General features: G+C 44.9%; 1 protein-coding gene and 1 non-coding gene across 2 annotated transcripts; both read right to left on the bottom strand.

Moving 5' to 3' along the window:
* Positions 1-459: 459 nt before the first annotated feature.
* Positions 460-10768, bottom strand: RPS7 (ribosomal protein S7). Its single transcript, XM_034766441.1, has 7 exons — positions 10684-10768; positions 9873-9954; positions 9351-9422; positions 6561-6704; positions 4361-4425; positions 1770-1920; positions 460-576 (listed from the first exon to the last, which is right to left on the bottom strand). Exons 2-7 carry the CDS (start codon positions 9945-9947, stop codon positions 499-501), a joined length of 585 nt encoding a protein of 194 aa, XP_034622332.1. The 5' UTR covers positions 9948-9954; positions 10684-10768; the 3' UTR covers positions 460-498.
* On the bottom strand, positions 697-908 carry LOC117875682. Its single transcript, XR_004645321.1, has one exon. It is a non-coding gene; the product is annotated as a small nucleolar RNA SNORA73 family (small nucleolar RNA).
* Positions 10769-23630: the final 12862 nt, after the last annotated feature.

Below are 23630 nucleotides of genomic sequence, written 5' to 3'. Positions count from 1 at the left end.
GAGTTTTGTCTGCCTCCGCCCCATACAAGGTTGTCATATCTAAAGCCAAGTATTTATTATGTAGGTTAATGTTCCCACCAACCTCAGGAATTGTAGGTTTCCATTCTACCTGAGTTTCTTAAATAAATGCAAAACTCATGAGTTTAAAGGTTTCGTGCACAACCTTGCCAGACCAATTCATCCTCAGAAAAGGGATTATTATTTAGGCCTGTTTAGTTTACTTCTCTACCAAGGCTTTCTGTGTGATTTAGGATATGGACGTGTCCCCTAGAAACTGAAGTCTCTTACCTAGTTACCATTAGGTACTTGTGACATGAGTTCTTACCTACTTTAATAGATGCAACTCAGTTAAACTAGAAAGTTCCATAGCCAAGCTATTACCAATCACCTACGTCAGCTACTTCCTCCTTCTGTAGTGTGCTTTTATAAAAGTGTTTAGTTTAATGAAATTGCTTAAAATATGAACAATTAAACTGTTTATTCAGTCATTCTTTTACTTTACAGCTGGAATTCTGGGAACTCAAAAATAACATCTTTGCCAGTGAGCTTCTTGTAGACACCAGAAAATGTTTCCACCTGGAAAGAAAGTCAAGTTTAATAGCATTAGTTTACTTTCAATAGGTTTTATAAAAGCTGCATGTTCTGCTGTACAGTTCAAATAGTAGATAATGTTTTCACATACTATAGTATGTTTCAAGTTGCAACCTGCATAGTTTCTCCTCAGTAATTGTCTAGAGACAGAGAAGTTATAAAAATATATAGGATGCTGTCCTCATCAGCTCTAGAACCAGAGACAGGCTTGCTCTTCAACACTGTGGAAGGGGATTGTATATCACTGCACTTAGGGCTATGCTCCCATATACCACTTGGACAGAGACACAAGTAACCTCAATGGATGACCATATTGGTGAAGATGACAAATGCATTCAGGAACTAATTTAGTCTAGCATTCAAAATTGATGTTATTACAAGTTTGATTTGGATAGTTTAAGTTACTGCTAAGAAATCCTATATCAACAGGAAAGGATAGGCTTCCCACTCATTTTAAACACATTTTCTTTAAGTTATGTACCAGCACTAACCAAGCCACATTTCCTGAAAAATTAGACTAAGTGAAATTTTATTAAGATGTTAAAAAAAAAAAAAAAAAAAAAAATAGTGAACAGAGTTTGAGCGTAGAAGTTTCTGATTATCAGGGAATAACATCCAGATTATCGAGGGTGCAAAATTTGGTTCAAGATAAGGTGGTATGAGGAAAATTCTTCCATACAGAGATTACTTCCCAGAATTCTTTATGTGGGAGACGATAATGTTTTGCAGAACATTAAGACTCAACCCATTAATCAATCATATAGATTTGCCAGCAGAACAGACTCAGACTTTCAGAGCTGTTCAATCCACAAGGCAGCTGAAGATGAGCCGCACAGATATGTTGCCTTCCCACCCCATGATGTGCCTTGGCTTTGAAGATCAAGTGTTTTATTCTAAATAAAAAGCCCATCTCCTATCACTCATACTAAGAGGGAGCAAGTAGGAAAAAGGTCACCACAAATCAGCTAACCAAAAAGCAGAGTGTAAAGCAGTCAAGTGCAGTCAAACTAAAGTTTGATTTTAAACCTTCTATTAGCGTCTCCTTAGTCCAAAAGGAAATTAAAAATCAGGGCATAGTTCTCACACCCTTGCCACTGCAGCAGTTTTGAGTTTTACACTCAGCTATGACTCATCACAACCCCTGTGTTACAGAGAAGAGTATAAAGTTCATTCCTTACCTTGTGTTCAACATTATTCTGTTGTGCTTTGTCCAAATGGACCTTTATGAGTCTGCTGCCGTCTAGTTTCACGCGGATTCTCTTGCCCACAATTTCACTAGGGAAGACCAGATCTTCGAGAATGGCATCATGCACTGCAGTAAGTGTACGGCTGAAATGCAGTATTTTAAATGAATTAAACCAGTGATTCTCAAACTTTTGCACTGGTGACCCTTTTCACACAGCAAGCCCCCGAGTGCAATCCCCCCTTATAAATTAAAAACACTTTAATATTGAACATCATTATAAATGCTGGATGCAGAGCAGGGTTGGGGTGGAGGCTGACAGCTTGTGACCCCTCCCCCCCCCCCGATGTAATAACCTCACAAGCCCCTGAGGGGTTCCGACCCCAAGTTTGAGAACTCCTGATTTAAACCTTCAAGGGGCTGGCAAGTTTAGTCTGACAACTATAAAATATACTTTCCCTATAATCTACCAAAGAGATTATACCACAATTCCTGGGATAAAGGAATGTATGGGCTAGTAAATAATCTGTTAAAATGAATTCCGTACTACACCATATCAACAAGTTAGTTGTGACCATGCCACAATTCATCTCAGAAGCTATTCCAGGAGCCAGGGACATGGCAGTACAAAATATAACTCAGTAGTTTGTAGTGAAAGTGATATTTGAGACTGCACTATTTCTATCGATGCTTCACTATTCAGTGTAAGCAAGTTGTATTTATACAAGTTTTCAAGTTTATATACAGTGCCACCTGTAAGTGTGACCAATACTTCCTCAAATGAAGAATTTGAGGGATACTACTTTTAAGAGTGTATTTACTGCATTAAGTTAGAATGTGTCAAGCGGTCATTTTAGCAAAAATATTGGGTTTTTCCCCTCCAATGCCCCACTTCTTGCAGTGTGCGAGATGATTCTGTAATGGACCACAGACTCATATCTAGCAGGTTCCGTAGAACAGCGTCTGCAGTTTCAAGGGAACTATAATGCAAGTTTCCCTCTATACAGCCCTATTGGTGCAGTGTCTGAGAGTTTTCTACATCTTAGACCACAAATTCCTTTTAAGTGCCCTATGAAGTTCTTTGAATACCTATTTACATATGTTCCAAAATCAGTGTATAAATTATCCTTGAAATTAAAATTGAAGTGAAACTGATTGTATCCCAGAATGAAACCAACACCAAGTGCAAATTACTCAGTGAACGTAGACAGTCCACAATTTCAGTCAGACCAACTAGCTAGAGAAAATGTTTAACAGAAGCAAACTGTTGCTTAGATTTGAACAGAGTGCCAATGACACTATTTTTGAGTGATGACTTTCTTTCTCTACCCCAAGTCAGAATTAAAAAAAAAAAAAAAAAAAGGTTTCCCTCCTGGATCACAGCTTCCCATGCAAGCCCAGCCTCCTTCCCCACGCACTCAGGTAGCAACAACAACACACCTACAAAAGTGAATATATCCAAAAATTGCACAAATAACAATCAAATCTCTTGGGGCAAAACATAAGGATATGATGTATCTACATCCCTCGTCACGCACACTGTGATCACCATTCAAACTTTACCTTGCCTAATTATCGCTGGCACGCAGTGTTCTCTAATTTTTAACATCCATGTGCAGAATGAATGGTTATGTGCACCAATATGGAGGTGAGGCCAAAGGGTTCAGAGTGTGGGAGGGGGCTCAGGGCTGGGGTATGGGGAGTGAGGGCTCTGGAGGGGGCTCAGGACTGGGACAGAGGGTTTGGGTTCCGGGTGGGGGTGAGGGCTCCAGCTGGGGGTACGGGCTCTGGGGTGGGGCCAGGGATGAAAGGTTTGGGGAGCAGGGTGCCCCAGGGGAGGGCACTCCCCCAAGCCCTCTCTCATGGCAGCAGCCTGGGGCAAAGGCGCCTCTTCCCACTTGCGTGGCCCTTGATAGCCTGCTGCACAGATTAGAGGGAATTTAGCTAGCATGTAATTCCTGGACTGAATTCTCTGCAGTACAGATGAAGAGTTAGTGTCCATTCCCTGGACGTTCATCTGTTCCAAGGCTAGCATTACAACAGATGAACAAGTTATTGGGTGGGGAACCCAATCCAACCCACTTAAGTTACTCAGTTTACATACACTGTTTTCCAAGATGCCCACAATGAGGCAATCTTAAAACCGTGGCTGGGCAGACCAAAAAACAGAAGTTAGTTATTTGTAATTTGCTTTTGGCAAATATTTTGCTAGCAACTACCAGAAAAAGAAGAGTGCTGGATGTAGATGGAAAGATTTGGAAAATGTGTACAACATATTCGGAATGCACTGTCAGTTTCCACGTAAGGCCAGAAACCAGGCAAATCAAGTATTTAAAAAGAAATACACCAAAAATCTCAGAATTGACAACTAAGCCAATGTGGTAGAACATAGAAATATGGGATGATAAAGGGCACTATTCATACCTTAACCTTACATGCCAAAAGGAAGAAGCTTTGCAGATCCAATGTCCCAGCGTATTTGTTTTGTGATCTTTCTCAGATCCTTTACATATGATCAAAATGGCAGTCATGCAAGTCATATAAAAGAGAAATGGCACACATTTCAGCAGCGTAAGATTTACTTACCTCCTGGGACGCTTTTGTTTGTTTTTTGTACGGCTTTTCCTTGTTGGTTTGGGCAAAATCCTTCTCTGTGAAGGAAAGGGATACCAAGCCTCATGAAACATTTAGTCAAGATCCTCAGAATCAGAGATGTTCAGATTTGAAGTCATAAATATGACTTTCTTTCAAGGGTTACCATTCTCTTGCAGAAATCCCACAACTGTTTCCACACAGCATCAAGGAATGCTCAAGAAATACCCAAAAGCACATTCCAATTATAGAAGTTGAGCTTTATCAAAGTCAGTTTCTGAGGTTTCAGCAATGCACTACAAACTTAAATTCTCATGCCCAGTATGTTCAGTGGGAAGAAGGAGAGGTTTGGGGAGAATAGTTTGTATTTAACAAAGCTAGTAGCCAAGATAATCTGTTCACTCACATGGGGGAGGGGGGGCGTGGTGGATGGAGAGGGAAGGGAGAGAGAACCTTTTCTAGAAATAGTTGCTAAAAAACACTGCAGAGAGTTTTGCACATTGTGATTTCCCACTAGATTATTCTGGAGATTGTTATTCATCTGCTCCTGGTGTCAGATCTTTGGACACCTATTCTATGTCTATATGAGGAAGTTGTAGAAGTTTGACTAAAGGGATATTTACACCGCTTTTGTTAAACTTGTGCAGACTGTCCATGTGGACACGTATGTTACTTTGGTTTAGCTAATAGTTGTAATGGATTTTCATTTACCTTAAATGGATTCTTAAGTTAAACTGTCCACACAGAAGTCTACACCAGTTAAAAAAAAAAAAAAGCGCATAAAAATATCCCTTTAGTTAAGCCAGTGCAACTCATCATAGGGAGCCTTATCTTATGTTGTGAGAATTTTCATTGTTTAACTAGGAAGGTAGGAGTTCTAGGGCTGATCTTCACTATGGGGAGATCACTGCTGCTGTAATCAATTCAGCAGGGATTGATTTAGTGGGTCTAGTGAAGGAAGACCCGCTAAATCGACAGCAGGGCACTCTCTGATCGAGCCCAGTACTCCAGCTCTCCAAGAAGAGTAAGGGAAGTTGACCGGAGAGTGTCTCCCATCGATGCAAGGCAGTAAAGACAATGGGGTAAGTCGACCTAAGCTACGTCGCTGGAGTAGCATGTTCACATCACTGGAGTAACATAACTTAGGTTGACTTACCCCCATAGTGAAGACAAGCCCTCTGAACCTTGGCAGTATCCAGAACTCTCATGCTTGCTATCGCCAAGCCACTACCACTGAAGACAAATGTTCTAAAGTACTCCACAAACAGTGGTATGATTTGTTATATTCCTTTAAAACATGTCACCCTTTTTATACCATTAAAGATTTCAATAATTAACAGTGTTATACATTTGTTATTGTGTTATGCGATAGCTCACACACAGCTTTGTCTTATGAGCATGAAAGCCTAAAGTTTAAAGTGGAGGATTAGCAGAGGCATTTTATTGTGCAGAATATACCCAGTCACACAAATTCAATTCAGGTATTTTGATCCTTTTAAACCACAATACAAAAAATGGATTTCTTCTTCCCTTCACAGATGAAGGGTAGCCTTCATAAATATTAAGAAAACCACATGCATCCATTTAAAGTTATCCTCATGGTAGTAAGAACTCCAGGAGCTTGCTCTCTTCCTAAAGCTAGCTTCCCATACATCTAGTCCCATCTCAAAAAGCTTTTCTTGGCTTAAATTTGGGGGTGGGTGTTTAAGATTAAAGTAAGTCAGCTCTCACTAGCATTGCCCCATCTGAAATTATTGTATTCCAGCCAGAGAAAGATTTAGGTTCTCCCTTTTCACTTTAAAGACAGCAAATAAAACTCCCCCTCTCCCTGCCACTTGTATTAAAGCTTACTTTTATTCTACTTTCATGTAGAGTCTGCAAAAATACCATGCTTACATTTTTCCTGCTTAAGTTTCATTACTTCTACGACTCTACTCCAGCTAGATGTTATTTCTCCTTTTCAGAGTATTGTTCAACTATCCTATACAGTTTTTCTCTACTGCTTAAAGTAAACTTATGCAAGCTGTTGGGACTTATGTGCAGCCACAGACTGACAGTGTCTAGGAAAGGTATTTGATCTACAGCTAGAAAAAACAACACACATTTGATTCATTTACCTCCCCAGCCCCAACAGGTTCAGAGCATCAATATGCCACATACAGAGTGATAGACCACAAAATAATCAACTATTTACCTGAGCAATGAACACCACATGCTTGCCGCTGAATTTTTTCTCCAGCTCACGAACTAGTCGGACCTGGATCTTCTGGAAAGATTTCAGCTGAGGAACTGGTACAAAGATTATGATTGCTTTTCTACCACCCCCTACTTCAATTTCCTAAGACAGAAGACAAAAATATACACTTAAGATGAAATCCATTAAAAATAATAATAATGGCGGTTTTCTCATGCAAGCTTTGCTGCTATGTATTTTGTTGCTATTGTGAATTGCTGCATGAAATGAACAACCTTTTAACCCATTAGGCTAGTATCCCTACATGTCATGGGACTATCGCTAATTACAATTCAAATTCACCTACCCTTTCAAACAAAAAAATCTCACACAAGTAGACATCAATATGTAGACTGAATTGGTCTCCAGTGCAACAGAATTGCATGGGGCTGGTACGGAGATCAAGTTTCAAATAAAAGTAATGTAACCTCCAGCGTACATGAAGGGTAAAATTCAACACAAACAGGTTGATCGCCTAAACACCCTCCATTAACTATCTTCCACACAACATCTTCATACAAATATTAAAAGGTAGCTCAGTCAGTCACATCTACTGATTTGCCAAGATCCGCACTGCTATTTCAATAGTACTTTGTCTCCCCCCAAATACTTTTATAAACATGGTAACATGATTGTGTCCTGAATGGTTTATCTCCCCAGTATGCGATCAAGTTGATGCTTCCCTCACCAGCCTTACTGCTGGACACAAGCTTATCCTCCAACATCATGGAATGGGACTCTAGGTCATTACTCCTTAGAGCAGGGGTGGGGAACCTGTGGGCCGGATTGAGCCCACTGCCTAATTTCATCTGGCCTACAGCAAATCTCTGTGCCACAAGCCCCGAGCCTCAGCAACACCCTCCACCACCCCTTCACCCCCCCGTGGGGCTAGAGCCGCAAGCACTGGCTCAGCCTGCTTCGGAGGGGCTTGGGGGGGGGGGGGGGGGAAGACTCGTTCGCTCCGTGCAGCTCCTGGAAGTGACTGGTATGTCCCTGCAGCCCCTAGGCACAGGTGCATTCAGGGAAGCTCTGCACACTGCCCCTGTCCTGAGCTCCACCTCCACAGCTCCCATTGGCTAGGAATTGCAGCCAATGGGAGCTGCGGGCATGGGAAGCGCGCACTGCATAGAGCTGCCTGGCTGTGTCTCAGCCTAGGACATGCCGGCAGCTTTCGGGAACGCGAGCCAGGGAGCCTGCCTTAGCCCCCAACCGGGAGCCTCCTGAGGTAGGTAAGTGCTGCCTGGCCTGAGCCTGCACCCCAGCATTCCTGCCAAAGCCCTCAGCCTCCTCCCAGAGCCTGCACCCTGTATTTCCTCCCACACCCCCCCCCCCCACCCCCCTGCTCCAGTCCTGAGCCCACTCCTGCACTCCAAACCCCTTGGCCCCAGCCTGGAGCCCCCTCCTGCACCACAAATCCCTCATCCCCCCCCCCGAGCCCCCCCCCCCCTCCCCCCTCAACCCCTCATTTCTGGCCCCACCCTGGAGCCTATTTCCCCCCCCCCCACACACTCCCCTCACTAATTTTTTTCTGTGGGTAAATGGCCCCTAATAGAAAAAAGGTTCCCCACCTCTGTCTTAGAGTTATGCTCCCAAAAGCTACTTGGGTAGAGCCCTAGGAGACCCACCTCACTGGATGCCCATGTTGCATTTACTAAAATGCATTGTGTCCTCACGGTTTCAAAATCTGTTCAACAACAGCCCCTTTTATCTCATTAGGAACAGCCCTCTTGGCACAAGTACTGAACTTCAAGAGCAAGCTTCTTGAGACAGATTCAGACCCCATTAGAAGTCAGTGTGCACACCCCAGCCTCTTGCCTAAAGTCCACAATTCAGTTTGCAACTTCAGATTTGTTTACTGAATTCCAGTCAATACCTGTATAGACCCCAACAAATCTGCACAGGTACCATTAGGGAGACAAGAATCTGCATAAGCTTTATTACTGCTTACGTATGAAGAGCACCTTTGAATCTCAGGTTTGCTGTGCAGTGCTGGCAAAAGAATTTGAAATTTGAATAAATTTTGTTCTGAAGTTTTTTTTTTTTGTTTTTTGTTTTTTTAAAAAATACTGGCCTCATGCCATTGTTACAATCACATCCTAGACTAAAACTAAACTTTGAAGAGCTGACACTTACTCTGACTATGAGAGACTGGTATCTTGATCTACTCCCGTTTTATATAGTCCAAGTTGGTGGTTTATTTTTTTTTATAATGACATGAATATTATATGACATGTTAGACACCCCAGAGCTGTTCTATAAAACGAGGACAATTCTAGTCTGCACTTCATTGATGAAGATCAATGAACTTCAGTGTTAGTAAAGCAAGCAAGAAGCCATTTGGATTTTCAGATCCAGTCCTGCAAACTTAGAAATGGGTTTTATACTTATTAAATTTGGTCAGTTTATCTGGAGTCAGAATTGTGGAAGCTCTAATGACATTTTTTAGAGTCACTTTTCAGACTAGAACTGTATTTTAAATAAAAAATAAAAAGCTACAGCAGTCAGCTCCAGTAAACAGGGTTACAAAGCTTGAAGTCTGCCTCCTCCCATTAAGTCACAACAGTATGCAGCAAGACAATCCCATGAAATCTTGCATTCATCTTTAGTTCAAACTTTTTGACCACTCGTCACATGGCACATTTAAAAAAAAAAAAAAAAACCTTGCACACCATCCAAAAAAAGGTGACTGACTTTGTTGCCAACTGACAATTCAGTATGTTGGGATCTATCTGAAATGGATATTAAACCTACCTTAGCTGCTGTGATGTTCAACTCTCTCAGCTGAGCTTTTAAGTCAGAATTCATCTCCAACTCCAGGAGAGCCTACAGAGAACAATTAGCAAGAACAATATTGATTACTGACAATTTTAAGTTGCCTTTTCTCTTACAACATTTTACTTTCTGGTGCATTTGTGTACATGCACTAGTTTGCTAAACACTTAGCAATCATCTGCTATAAACAGTCTGTATATATTTGTTTCCAAGCAAAAAACTGATCCATGGGGTCACGAACGAACACCCTAACCCTCACCACCCAAAATGGATACATCATTCACTGCATGATTGGCTAGTTCTTACACTTCCCTCTGAAGCATAAGGCATCTGTTATATGAATATGAAGCAAAAAAATCTGCAATTCCTATATTCCTTAGGAAACTGAGACTTATTCGGGAAGTTCAACTTCAGTTTTGAATTAAGCTACGACTATACCTGTGCTTCCACTAGTTTTTTAGTTCAAGTTATTGGGGGGACAGTGGAGGCAAACCGACATACCTGGGATATACCAGACTCGAATTCATCTGGCTTCTCACCATTGGGCTTCACAATCTTCGCGCTAGAACTGAACATGGCCTTTCTACAACCCAAAGAACAGAAACATCTCAATTGTCAGCAGACACATGACTACTAGCCACAATGCAGAGCCAAGGGCTTTCTGTTAGTAGGACACGGCAGAGATTTAGGCCCTTCGTCCCTGTGTCAGATCTGAGAGAAGAGGGGAGAAGCTTCACAAGCCGCGTACAGTTCAAAGCGGTCACATGGGGAAAAGCGAGCAGTGGAGTCACACAGGTCAGATTTCTCTGGGAACAGGCTCCTGACAGAAGCAGCCTCTCCTCAGGTCCGCACCAGGGCCAGCAGCGTCCTGGCCACGCCGCGCTGCAGGGGCCACGGCCTCTTCGAGGGGGACGGGTCGGGGGGCTGCTCCCTTCCCCCGCTGCCCGAGCCCGGCAGGAGCCCACACGCTGAGCCCATCATTTAGTGGGGCGGCCTCGGTACGGAGGAGCCGTACAGATCCCGGGCCTGGACGGAGGCCCCCGGCTCAGAAGCCCCACAGCCGCGGCCCCCCACTCGAGCCCGGACGGAGGCCCTAGCTCTGCCCGGAGGAGGCAGGCTCCGCGGGGCCGGGTACCCCCGGCTCCAGGCGGGGTGTGTCGGGTCCCCGGGCGGCCATCGGGCCGCGGGAGGCCGCTAATCGGACGCATCCCCAACCGACGCCTCCGGCCGGAGGGGCTGGTGCCCGCTCGGCGCGGTATTGCGGGGACAGCGGGTAAAACGCGATGCTGCGGCGGCGGCCTCAAGCACCTACCTCTCTCAGCGCCGGCCTAGGAAGAGGGAGAGCTCTCGCGAGAACTGCTCAGGTCCCGGCCCGGGAAGGACTCGCCCCGCCCACACAGACCTGAAGCCAAACCCGGAAGAGGGGCAGTCCAATCTATACCATCCCGAGCCACTTCCGCCAGAGTGAAGCCAGACAGGGGAATTCAGCTATTGGCATGGGCGCGGACTAGTGTTGTCATAGCCGGCTGAGGAGACCGTGGCTCCAGGATGAAGCTATGGAACAGAGACTGCAGGATGGCGCATGCGCAGTCGCCATGCCATGGAACGATGTTGGCGCAGGGCGCGTGTGTGCAGTTCAGAATAGCACCTCTTACTGTTACCAAGTTAAGGGGTGTGGAAGATGGGTAGAAGGCTCCTCTTTTCTGTATGCAGGTGGCCATGTGGGGCGGCCAGGGCCCTGCCACTCTTGTGCTATGTTCTTTTTCTGGCCCTTCAGCAGATTTAAGTTTCTTCTATAATTTTATGTTAATTAAAGCCAGTTTCATGCTCCTAGTCTACAGGGAGCTACAGAGTTGCGCTTTCCTCCAATGACTTCATTTAATCCACAGTGGAACAGCTTCAAGAGGAGAGACTAAAGGACCCCCACCCCAATAAAATAACCCATAGCTCAGTGGTTAGAGCACTGAGAGGTGGGAAAGTGTAATGGTACCCATGGTTGCGTGGCACTTCCCTAGTACCTGCTCTCAGCCTTGTCTGTGCCTGCTGTGGGGCAGTTCCCCCAACACCACCAGCCTCTGGCACCACAAGCCACTGCCTTCCAAGCTTCCAGAAGCCAGCCCTATCTCTCTCTTTACAGATTAAGAATAGGTGCACACCAACTCCTGAGCCATAAATGCTAAAACTAAGGGTGTGGGGGGTGATGTCACACTCCCTAGCTTGAAGTGGTTTCCAACATATACAGGGTTTACAGTTTGGTTCAATGGCTCTCAGCACCCCTGTTGCCGGCACAGGGGCCCGAGGACAGCAACAGCGAGGTTCGTTGCCCGGAGTGCTTCACGCCAATAAACATACCGGGGTGGAGAAACAATCAAAGTTTATTTGAGATCTCAAAGTGGTGCAAGGAGACAGGCAAGTCTCAAATCGAGCACCCCAGCAAAAACAGTTTCTCTCTTCTTTATACATTTTACAACTAAGCCCCCCTCTCTCCCCCTCTCTACCACCTCCCCTCTACTCCCCCTCCCCTCTCTACCGAAGGCATGTTTATACATTTAAGCAACTAAATCATTCTAGGGCTATAAATCTAGCTTGTTAGTAACTTCTCTCTAAACAGTTATTTGGTCCTGTTTACCCTTAGTTTATTACCCCTTCCCCAGCTAGAAACATGCAAACCTCATCATTATTGTTTGGTACCTGAAATGAGCAAGGTTGTAATTGCTAACTAGCTATTTACACATTCCAATTCCTGTCCTTGGCTGTTAAGGTCGATCAGAGTTAAACATGGAAGAACAGAGTTTAAAACATGGAAGAACTCTGACTCAGGCAGGCCTAGTAACCCCAACACCCCCATTATAAAAATTGTTCCAGCACCCCTACCCTGAGCGCTCTGAGCATCCATCTAAACTATCCAAAACCAGTTCCACTAGACACTCAAAGAATTCACAAATCCGCTACTCCCAAAGGAATTAAAAATGTCATTAAGATGATATTTAGAAAAAAAGTGAATGGTACAGAGTGTAAGCGGAGAAGTTTCTGGTTATCAGGGAATAACGTACAGATTATCTAAGGTTACAAGTTTGGTTTAAAATCGGATGACCTAAGGAATACATAATCTGCAATATCCCCGATTGGGGGTAAAAGGTTAACGGGTCAAAGTACAGACATTGAGATATGAGGGTATGTTGTTCATATAATGGCTATGTTTAGGTGTGGAGTATAATGAGTCGATACGATGATGAGAATGGATTGACCCTCATTTGGTGAGATTTAATGTTCAGTGAGTTTATGGTTCCAGTTCATATGGAACAATGGAAAAAAGTCTCTCGGTCCCTTTCCTGTAGTCAATGCAGGACGTTGCTCTGGCTCACGCCTCCTGCTACTGTTGGTGGCCAGTGATGTGTTCAGTGTAGATGTCCCTGGACCATCGGATGGTGTCTGAGAACATGAGGCGCCACATGAGCTGTGCGTAGCGTCGACCAATCCCACAGGTCCGCAGCACATGCTCATTGCGGGGATCCCAGGTACCCAGGGCTCCGATGATCAGGGTGTCCATCTGCACCTCGTAGCCCTTTGCTTTCAGGGTGTCAGCCAGGAGAACGTACTTTTCCATCTTGAGGAATTTCACCATGATTTCAATAATTTCCATCCCATCATCAACCTCAGCCTGGATCAATCCACACAAGCAGTCCATTTTCTGGACACTACTGTGCTAATAAGTGATGGTCACATAAATACCATCCTATACCGGAAACCTACTGACCGCTACACTTACCTACATGCCTCCAGCTTCCATCCAGGACACACCACACGATCCATTGTCTACAGCCAAGCTCTAATATATAACCGCATTTGCTCCAATCCCTCAGATAGAGACAAGCACCTACAAGATCTCTATCAAGCATTCTTAAAACTACAATACCCACCTGCTGAAGTGAAAACAGATTGACAGAGCCAGACGAGTACCCAGAAGTCACCTCCTACAAGACAGGCCCAACAAAGAAAATAACAGAACACCACTAGCTGTCACCTTCAGCCCCCAACTAAAACCTCTCCAGCACATCATCAGAGATCTACAACCTATCCTGAAAGATGATCCTTTACTCTCACAGATCTTGAGAGATAGACCTGTCCTTGCTTACAGACAACCCCCCCAACCTAAAGCAAATACTTACCAGCAACCACACATCACTGAACAAGACCACTGACCCAGGAACCTATCCTTGTAACAAAGCCTGATGCCAACTCTGTCCACATATCTATTCAAGTGACATCATCATAGGACCTAATCACATCAGCCATACCATCAGGGGCTCGTTCACCTGCACATCTACCAATGTGATATATGCCATCATGTGCCAGCAATGCCCCTCTGCCATGTACATTGGCCAAACCGGACAGTCTCTACGCAAAAGAATTAATGGACACAAATCTGATATCAGGAATCATAATACTCAAAAGCCAGTGGGAGAACACTTTAACCTGTCTGGTCATTCAATGACAGACCTGCGGGTGGCTACATTACAACAGAAAAACTTCAAAAAACAGACTCCAACGAGAGACTGCTGAGCTGGAATTGATATGCAAACTAGACACAATCAGCTCAGGATTGGATAAGGACTGGGAATGGCTGAGCCATTACAAACATTGAATCTATCTCCCCTTGTAAGTATTCTCACACTTCTTATCAAACTGTCTGTACTGGGCTATCTTGATTATCACTTCAAAAGTTTTTTTTCCCTCTTACTTAACTGGCCTCTCAGAGTTGGTAAGAGAACTCCCACCTGTTTATGCTCTCTGTATGTGTGTGTATATATATATCCCCTCAATATTTATTCCACTCTATATGCATCCGAAGTGGGCGAAGAAGTGTAGTCCACGAAAGCTTATGCTCTAATAAATTTGTTAGTCTCTAAGGTGCCACAAGTACTCCTGTTCTTTTTGCAGATACAGACTAACACGGCTGCTACTCTGAAACCGCTTATCTTTTGGTGACCAGTCCCATCACAGACCTTAACAACATTTCACATAACTCCTTACATATTATCCATCCATCCATTTTGCAAGTACTATGATGATCAGTAAGATATAGGCTTTCAGTAGACAACTTACATGAAGTTCTTTGGCTAACTATGTAGATCAGGGGTGGCCAACCTGTGACTCTGGAGCCACATGCAGCTTTTCAGAGGTTAATATGCGGCTCCTTGTATAGGCACTGACTCCGGAGCTGGAGCTACAGGCACCAACTTTCCAATGTGCTGGGGGGTGCTCACTGCTCAACCCCTGGCTTTGCCACAGGCCCTGCCCCCACTCCACCCCTTCCCGCCCCTGAGCCTGCCATGTCCTCGCGCTCTCTCTCTCTCTCACACACACACACACATCCCGAGCCTCCTGCATGCCACGAAACAGCTGATTGGGAGGTAGGGGGAGGCGCTGATCGGTGGAGCTGCCAGTGAGTGGCAGGTGCTGGGAGCAGGGGGAGAGGAGCTGATGGGGGGTTGCTGATGTATTACTATGGTTCTTTGGAAATGTACATTGATAAATTCTGGCTCCGTCTCAGGCTGGCCACCCTGATGTAGATGATCCCTGTAACCCTTATGCACCCCTGTGTCCTCTGCCAGTTGACACCAAGAGGTCCCCTGTTCAAACCCTCTCCCTCCCTATGGGGACTTGAACCAGGGGTCTTCTACATCCCAGCCAAGCTGAAAGTAGCCATTGAGCTGAAAGTTAGAGGAAAGGTCTCCCCATTCTGTGTACATTCATCTATAAGTGAACTTGGGGGCCCGGCTGTGAGTTAGGTAGAGGACTACCTATCTTCCCATGGTTCATGTAGCGCTCTGAGGCTTAGACATCTAGATCCCTGTTGTGGTGCTGCAGCATGCATACCCAGAAGAAGAAACACAGGCACCTAGGGAACTTGTACTGCAAAAGTTCAGGTGCTGAGCAAGTTTAGGCACCTACAGGGTTTGATGGCAGCTGAGTGGGGGCTTTGTGAATCCCACTGGGGCCTGGTTTTAGGACTTAAGTGCCTAAAGTGGCAGTTAGGCACCCAAGTCCTTTTGCAAATCGGGCCCTTAGTCCTCACAACAGAAATGGGATATTTGAATACCATATTTGACAGGAGGAAAACAGAGAAGGAACAAGGAAGTCAAGTGACTTCTCAAAGTCACAATAAGTCAGTTATACAAACTTGAGTTTAACTCCGCTATTTCTAGTTCCCCAGTCCTATGATTATTCCACTAAGCAAATTAATATCTCTTTGGTATTAAGAGCGCCTAGAATAGCTCTCCATGATCACGTAGTGGTACAATTTTCCATGTAAGAGTCAGAGCCCACTAATATGAAGGTATATACATTTTTTAAGTGTTATGGTGGTAGCAATTGCACCCATGTGGCTACATGATGTGTATTAGTTGTCAAATTGAAAATTCAAAACCAGTAAGCCTTTTCTTTTGGAAGATCTCAGAGAAGGGTATCCCCAGGAGCAGGTAAATATGATGACCCCTTTTCCTCAGTTTTTGACTATTTCAGTAATGATATAACCCTTGCCATCATAGTAACTAAATGTATACCTGCATAGTTACTCTGCAAGACACCAAGTGACAGTCCTGAGGTGGTAAGAGACTATTTAATTCCTGAATGACTTAAAATAAGATGCATTTAGTTTCTTGAAGACTTTGTTAAGGGGATATTTTTACCCATCCTAGGGAATAATTTTTAAATTTAGTTTAAATATGCTTCAGCTAATGCATTATCTAACACAGATTATCCTCCCTGCCTCCCCCGCCCCCATCAACTATGACCAACCAAATGTTGTCAGTAATAATTTTAGCTAAACAGAATTTATAATCTATTTAAGTATGTATCTGTATTACAAGGGGAAGGAAGCCTCCTAAATGACAGAACCTCAAAACTAGCCACTCGCTATTTTTTTCTACCCATTTCTCCCTCTTTTTGTTTGCATCATTCCCTCAGCTATATGAAAACCTTATTCTTTCTCCAGACTTCAAGTAAAAGAAAAACATAAATACAATTTAATTAAAATTAAATAGATAGAACTGAAGGGATAGCCTATATGTTTGAGTTTAAGAAAGGAAAATATTAAAAAAAATATTTTGGAAACTTACCTAGTTTAAAATCAAGGCCCAGCTAAACCCAGAAATGTAGTTTGAAGAGAGTTTGAATGAAAGGGGTGGTAAAACATGGCTGAATTTATAGCAGAGTTCTGCAGTCACAGTGCCCCCACAGGAAACTTAACTCTTTAATGTGCTGGTTTTCTCACATTACCACTTTTAATATACTGACTTTGGCCCTGATCCTCCAAAGACATACACATGTGCTTGGCTTGACTTTAGCCCTGTGACTATTCTCATTAGCTTTACTGGGACTACTCACAATGTGTAAAGTTAAGCACGTGCTTAAATCTTTGCAGAGTCAGGTCCTTGTGGGTAAGAGTGAGAGAATATTGTACCTGTTAGTAAAGCAGCTTCTGGAGAAACAGAAATTTTTATGTGTCTGTGTGCAAGTTTTAGTTTACATTTTCCCTGTTTTTATCTTAAAATAACTTTTAGATTAAAACTTTTCTGACCAGCTCTACCACTAGTGGATGGCCTACTGAGCAAATACATTAGCAGTTACTGCTACTCCATAAAAAAGTTCTCTTTTAGTTCAAGTAATAGAAGCCTGAGTGTAGGGGGCTTAAGCATCAGAGGTTTAGTACTTACTCTGCAGGGGACATGTGTGATATATATAGTAATTGTGTCTGTTTTATGGATATGGATTAATTATAGATTGGTGCCCAACCGCTGAACTCTTGTGAATCACAGAAGCTCAGGTTTTATCTAACCAAGGAGAGGCTTTGGCCTTGATCCTGAAATTAAATTTGTGCAGCAGACTGCTGTAGATATCTGGAGCCCCACTGGAGTCAGTAGAGATTATACCTTTGTGTGAATGAGAAAGCATGTAATGTTGCAATCTACTGATTGGCCAACAGAGAGGATAAATAATCTGCTTCTACTACCACCAGATAAAGAAATTCTCTTTTGGATCAAATAATAGCAGCCTGTGTTTCAGGGGATTCTAGTCCCCACTCCCTATGTATGTATCTTATTTGATTGATATAGTTGTTTCAGTGTCTGAAGAACTTTTCCTGTTACAAGCTTGTGATAGAAGGAGAAAGCAGGGAAGTTCCCTGAAAAACTCTGATTTATTCTCTAGTTTTTGTTTTCCCTGTGTCCCACACTTGGCATCTTTGACATTTATCTGAAAGTCTAATGATATCTTAGGGCCTTCACAGCTGGAGAGGGTTATGCCTAGGATAAGTAGAAGATCATTTGAGTGAAAAAAATTGCAGATTTCTCTGTTTTAGAGCCTTGTGTAATATTTGACCTTTTCCACTCTAAAACAATGTAAACTAATACCTGTGCTTTGTAGAAAACTGTTCCCATACAAATTATAGCAGTAGAAAAGGTGTAACCTCTACCTCCCATGTCTCAATTCATCTCAGTATAACCTGTCAAGCATTGACAATTTTGGGAAAGTTGCATTAACATGGGTGTATCAACTATGGAAGGCACAAGAGTAGACAGCCTGCAACACTGATATGAAGACCAGGGTTAGACAAAACAGTGGTAAGAAAAAATGCTGGAAGCACTGTTTTCCACACTTTGTTAAATACCTTATTCTGGGGAACCACTTATAACATTTCTAGCAAAAACAATGGATCACCATGAGATTTAGACTGCAGCTACATTGCAATTGTAGCTGCATCAGGGGCCTCACTTATAAGCTTTCAAACTTTAGCCTACATAGTTAAGGTCCCTCATCTATATTACATATTAAAACTGTGCTGTAACTGCGCAGGGGAGGGAAGAACTTTGGTAATTAGCTCCCCTGACTTTAGAGAGGCAAGGTATGTGAGGTAGTATCTTTTATTGAACCAACTTCTGTTGGTGAGAGAGACAAACTTTTGAGACAAGTTTTTGAACTCTTCTTCAGGTTCTGGAAAAGTACTCCAAGTGTAGGAGTTGGATTTTATAATGTACTATGAGAATTAATGTATGATTTGATTTCATCCTGTCAGCCACCCTTTTTGAATAGCCGAAAGGAATGACAGACCAGGACAATCCTTATGACTGATTATGGTCACCCTTTTGTTTTAGGATAAGTTATAATGTCTACTATGGTTTCCTATATGTATTACAAATTAGGCACTCTAGTTAAATATACATTTTTTTTTTTGTTTGTTTTAAGGTTTTAGTAAGTAAGAGACAGGATTCTCTATTGTGTCTATGGCCTGGTCTACACTATGACTTTAATTCGGATTTAGCAGCGTTAAATCGAATTAACCCTGCACCTGCCCACACAACGGAGCCATTTATTTCGAAATAAAGGCTCTTAAAATCAATTTCTGTACTCCACCCCGACGAGCGGAGTAGCGCCAAAATTGATTTTGTCAATTCGAATTAGGGTTAATGTGGCTGCAATTCGATGGTATTGGCCTCTGGGAGCTGTCCCAGAGTGCACCATTGTGACCGCTCTGGACAGCAATCTGAACTCGCATGCACTGGCCAGGTAGACAGGAAAAGCCCCAGGAAAATTTGAATGTATTTTCCTGTTTGCCCAGCGTGGAGAGCACAGGTGACCACAGATAGCTCATCAGCACAGGTAACCATGCAGGCCGATAATTGAAAAAGAGCACCAGCATGGACCATACAGGAGGTACTGGATCTGATCGCTATATGGGGAGAGGATTCAGTGCTAGCAGAACTTAGTTCAAAAAGACGAAATGCCAAAACTTTTGAAAAAATCTCCAAGGGCATGATGGAGAGAGGCCACAATAGGGACTCAGATCAGTGCCGCGTGAAAGTCAAGGAGCTCAGACAAGCCTATCAAAAAACAAAGGAGGCAAACGGTCGCTCCGGGTCAGAGCCGCGGACATGCCGCTTCTACGCCGAGCTGCATGCAATTCTAGGGAGGACCGCCACCACTACCCCACCTGTGGCCGTGGATTCCGGGTCGGGAATAGTCTCATCAGCTACACCTGAGGATTCTGCGGATGGGGAAGAGGAGGAGGAGGAGGAGGAGGACGAGCTTGCAGAGAGCACCCAGCACTCCGTTCTCCCCAACAGCCAGGATCTTTTTCTCAGCCTGACTGAAGTACCCTCCCAACCCTCCCAAGCCAGTATCCAAGACCACGACCCCATGGAAGGGACCTCAGGTGAGTTTACCTTTTAAAATATAAAACTTGTTTTAAAAGCAAGGGTTTTTAATGATTACTTTGCCCTGAGGACTTGGGATGCATTCGCAGCCAGTACAGCTACTGGAAAAGTCTGTTAACGTGTCTGGGGATGGAGCGGAAATCCTCCAGGGACATCTCCATGAAGCTCTCCTGGAGGTACTCCAAAAGCCTTGCCACAAGGTTTCTGGGCAGTGCAGCCTTATTCCGTCCTCCATGGTAGGACACTTGACTGCGCCATACTTGCAGCAAGTAATCTGGTATCATTGCCTGACAAAGCCTGGCAGCGTATGGTCCCGGTGTTTGCTGGCATTCAAGCAACATCCGTTCTTTATCTTGCTGTGTAATCCTCAGGAGAGTGATATCGCTCATGGTAACCTGGTTGAAATACGGGAACTTAATTAAAGGGACAGAGGTGGCCATTCCTACTGGGCTGTTTGCCTGTGGCTGAAAAGAAATCCTTCCCTGCAGTTAGCCAAGCGCAGGGGGGGGAATTGGCCCTGAGCTTTTCACGTTTGGCTAGCAGGGATCTTCCCTGTTACCAGCCACGCAGTGGGGGGAGGAGTACAGCAATCATCCCAGAGAATTCATGGCGGGGGGGCGGCGAGGGGGTTAGTTTGGTTTCTGCAGGGATCTTCCCTGATACCTGCCACGCGGTGGGGGGAGGGATAAAGCGATCATCCCAGAGAATTGGATGGGGGGGGGTTAGTTTGTTTTCTGCTGCTGAAGGTTAACAGGAAAACCGCAGCAGTCAACGGGCTTTGCTTGGTATGTGGGAAAGGAGGGCACAGAAGCCGAAAGACAATGGCTTACCATGGCTGCATGCAAGCTGAATTCTGTTGCCCGGACCTGCATCTGTGATCTCTAACACCAAAGCCACAGGCACTCAATATTAAGATGGAAAATGCGACCTTGTACTGAAATCACATGTGCTATGTAATGTGAATAGTGTTTTTCACCATGAAAGAGTATAAGCATTGTTCTGTAAAATGTATCATTTTAAAAACATCTCTCCTTTTTTTCAACCCTCCCTCTAACAGCTGCAAAGATGCCAGTGAACGTGAGGACATGAGGGACACTCGAGATGAGAGGTGGCAGGCTGCAACGCTGGGGCTGCTGCGTGAGCAAACGGACATGCTCCGGCGTCTGGTGGAGCTTCAGGAACGGCAGCAGGATGACAGAGTGCCGCTGCAGCCGCTGTATAACCTCCCTCACCCCTCACCATGTTCCATATCCTCCTCACCCAGACGTGTAAGAACGCGGGGGGGGAGGCTCCGTGCACCCTCCCACTCCACCCCAGTGGACAGCCCAACCAAAAGGCTGTCATTATATTGAATTTGTTCAGTGGCCTTTTACTTCCCTCCTATCCTCCTCCCAAACCTCACCCAGATTACCTTGTTGGTTCTCTCCCTATGTTTATAATCACTTAATAAAGAATACATGATTTTTAAACGATAGTGACTTTATTTCCTTTGAAAGAAAGCTGGGGGAACGGGGAGGGTGGGTTCCTTACAGAGAATGAATGAGTCAATAAAGGGGGCGGGTTTTCATGAAGGAGAAACAAACATAAATTTCACACTGTAGCCTGGCCAGTCATGAAACTGGTTTTCAAAGCTTCTCTGATGCACAGCGCTTCCTGGTGTGCTCTTCTAATCGCCTGGTGTCTGGCTGCGCGTAATCAGCAGCCAGGCGATTTGCCTCAGCCTCCCACCCTGCCATAAAGGTCTCCCCCTTACTTTCACAGAGATTGTGGAGCACACAGCAAGCAGAAATAACAATGGGGAGATTTCTTTGGCTGAGGTCTGAGCGAGTCAGTAATGATCGCCAGCGACCTTTTAAACGGCCAAATGCACATTCTACCACCATTCTGCACTTGCTCAGCCTGTAGTTGAACAGCTCCTGACTCCTGTCCAGGCTGTCTGTGTATGGCTTCATGAGCCATGGCATTAAGGGGTAGGCTGGATCCCCAAGAATAACTATTGGCATTTCAACATCCCCAACGGTTATTTTCTGGTCCGGGAAGTAAGTCCCTTGCTGCAGCCCTTTAAACAGAGTAGTGTTCCTGAAGACGCGAGCATCATGAACCCTTCCCAGCCAGCCCACGTTGATGTTGGTGAAACGTCCCTTGTGATCCACAAGTGCTTGCAGCACCATTGAAAAGTACCCCTTACGGTTTATGTACTGGGTACTCTGGTGCTCCGGTGCCAAGATAGGGATGTGGGTTCCATCTATCGCCCCACCACAGTTAGGGAATCCCATTGCAGCAAAGCCATCCACTATGACCTGCACATCTCCCAGAGTCACTACCTTTTGTAGCAGCACCTGAGTGATTGCTTTGGCTACTTGCATCACAGCAACCCCCACAGTAGATTTGCCCACTCCAAATTGATTCCCGACTGACCAGTAGCTGTCTGGCGTTGCAAGCTTCCACAGGGCTATCGCCACGCACTTCTCAACTGTGAGGGCTGCTCTCATCTTGGTATTCTGGCGTTTCAGGGCAGGGGACAGCAAGTCACAAAGTTCCAAGAAAGTGCCCTTACGCATGCGAAAGTTTCGCAGCCACTGGGAATCGTCCCACACCTGCAACACTATGCAGTCCCACCAGTCTGTGCTTGTTTCCCGGGCCCAGAATCAGCATTCCACGGCTATAACCTGCCCCATTAACAGCATGATCTCCAAAGCACCGGGTCCCGCGGTTCGATAGAATTCCATGTCCATATCCTCATCACTCTCGCCGCCGCGCTGCCGTAGCCTGCTCCTCGCCACCTGGTTTTCCAGGTTCTTGTTCAGCATAAACTGCACGATAAGGCGCGAGGTATTTACAATGTTCATGACTGCTGTCTTGAGCTGAGCGGGCTCCATGCTTGCCGTGGTATGGCGTCTGCACTGTTCACCCAGGAAAAAGGCGCGAAACGGTTGTCTGCCGTTGCTTCCTGGAGAACAGAGCAGCAGCTGGGACCCTGCATGAGGGGCTGGGAGTTGAGCCCCAGGCGCAGGGCTGGGACCACATGTGTGGGGCTGGGATCAGAGCCCCGGGCATGGGGCTGGGACCCTGCATGGGGGGCCGGGAGCAAAGCCCCGCGTAAAACCTGGGAGTGCTGCACCACCCTCACGTTTATGGAGGAAGCTGGAGGGCTTGGGACTTTAGCCCTGTGGGCGTCAGACATGGGGGTGCCCTCCATAGGTATAGTTTGACTTCTATTCTGGGAGGCCAGCTCTGCACAAAGGGGCCCAGGCAGAGATCACCACTTCCACCCCCTGACTCACCTCAGCAGGCCATCCAGCCTATCTGGGTTGGGGGCGGGGGGTACAACCAAAAATGATAACTGAAAGGGAGGAGCTCAGCTCAAGAAGTTAAATATCACTCAGAATACAGGCAGATAGCTAGGGGCTGTGAGTAGGTGGGGGGGGGGTAGCTCAGGGTGCAGGGAGAGGGGTAGTTAGAGGCTATGTGCATGTTGCTCAGGATGCAGGGAGGAGGTGACTAGGGAAGTTAGTCCAATGAAAGATATTATCTCACCCACTTTCTCTAATATCCAGGGACTGACACAGCCATATCTCCCCTGACTTTGTCATATGTTCTGGTGTAGATGGGAACTAAATGATTCCTATTATACTTCTCTGTGAGTCCTGCCACTTAATGCAAATAGTGTGAGTTATGTCGCCTGGGATGCTTTCCCTGGATTGCCTCATCTACACTGAGCTTCTTCTGAAAATCTCCCCAAATCCACCAGTGGTATGACAACCATGGGAAAGCTGGTGTAAACCAGCCACTGGCATTTTTACCTCCTACGCAGCAGTGCTAGATGACAAAGTAGTAAAAATGCCAGTTGTCAGTCTATATCAGTACTCCCATTGTTTCTGTCACTGCAGTGCTACAGCAATGGTAGGAATATTTCAGAAAAAAAATCCATGTAGATGAAGCAAAAGTGATGTAATTATGTGATTGACAGAAAGGAACAAAGGTGAATGTGGATGGCATTCAATGGACCTCAAAGTCATTTTTCTCTGTCTTTGAATCTGAGCTC

The sequence above is a fragment of the Trachemys scripta genome, chromosome 3 (genome assembly GCF_013100865.1).
Source record: "Trachemys scripta elegans isolate TJP31775 chromosome 3, CAS_Tse_1.0, whole genome shotgun sequence".
Classification (NCBI taxonomy): Eukaryota; Metazoa; Chordata; order Testudines; family Emydidae; genus Trachemys; species Trachemys scripta.
Note: the sequence above shows the minus strand (reverse complement) of the source record. Positions and strands in the feature narration are given on the sequence as shown.

What these genes read in the sequence shown, in the direction of transcription:
- RPS7 (XM_034766441.1), bottom strand. Translation starts at nt 9,947, where the DNA reads ATGTTCAGTTCTAGCGCGAAGATTGTGAAGCCCAATGGTGAGAAGCCA. An exon ending in TGAACATCACAGCAGCTAAG is followed by an intron (nt 6,705 to 9,350) that starts GTAGGTTTAATA and finishes CTTCTGTCTTAG; the next exon opens with GAAATTGAAGTAGGGGGTGG. An exon ending in AAACAAAAGCGTCCCAGGAG is followed by an intron (nt 1,921 to 4,360) that starts GTAAGTAAATCT and finishes ACTGCATTTCAG; the next exon opens with CCGTACACTTACTGCAGTGC.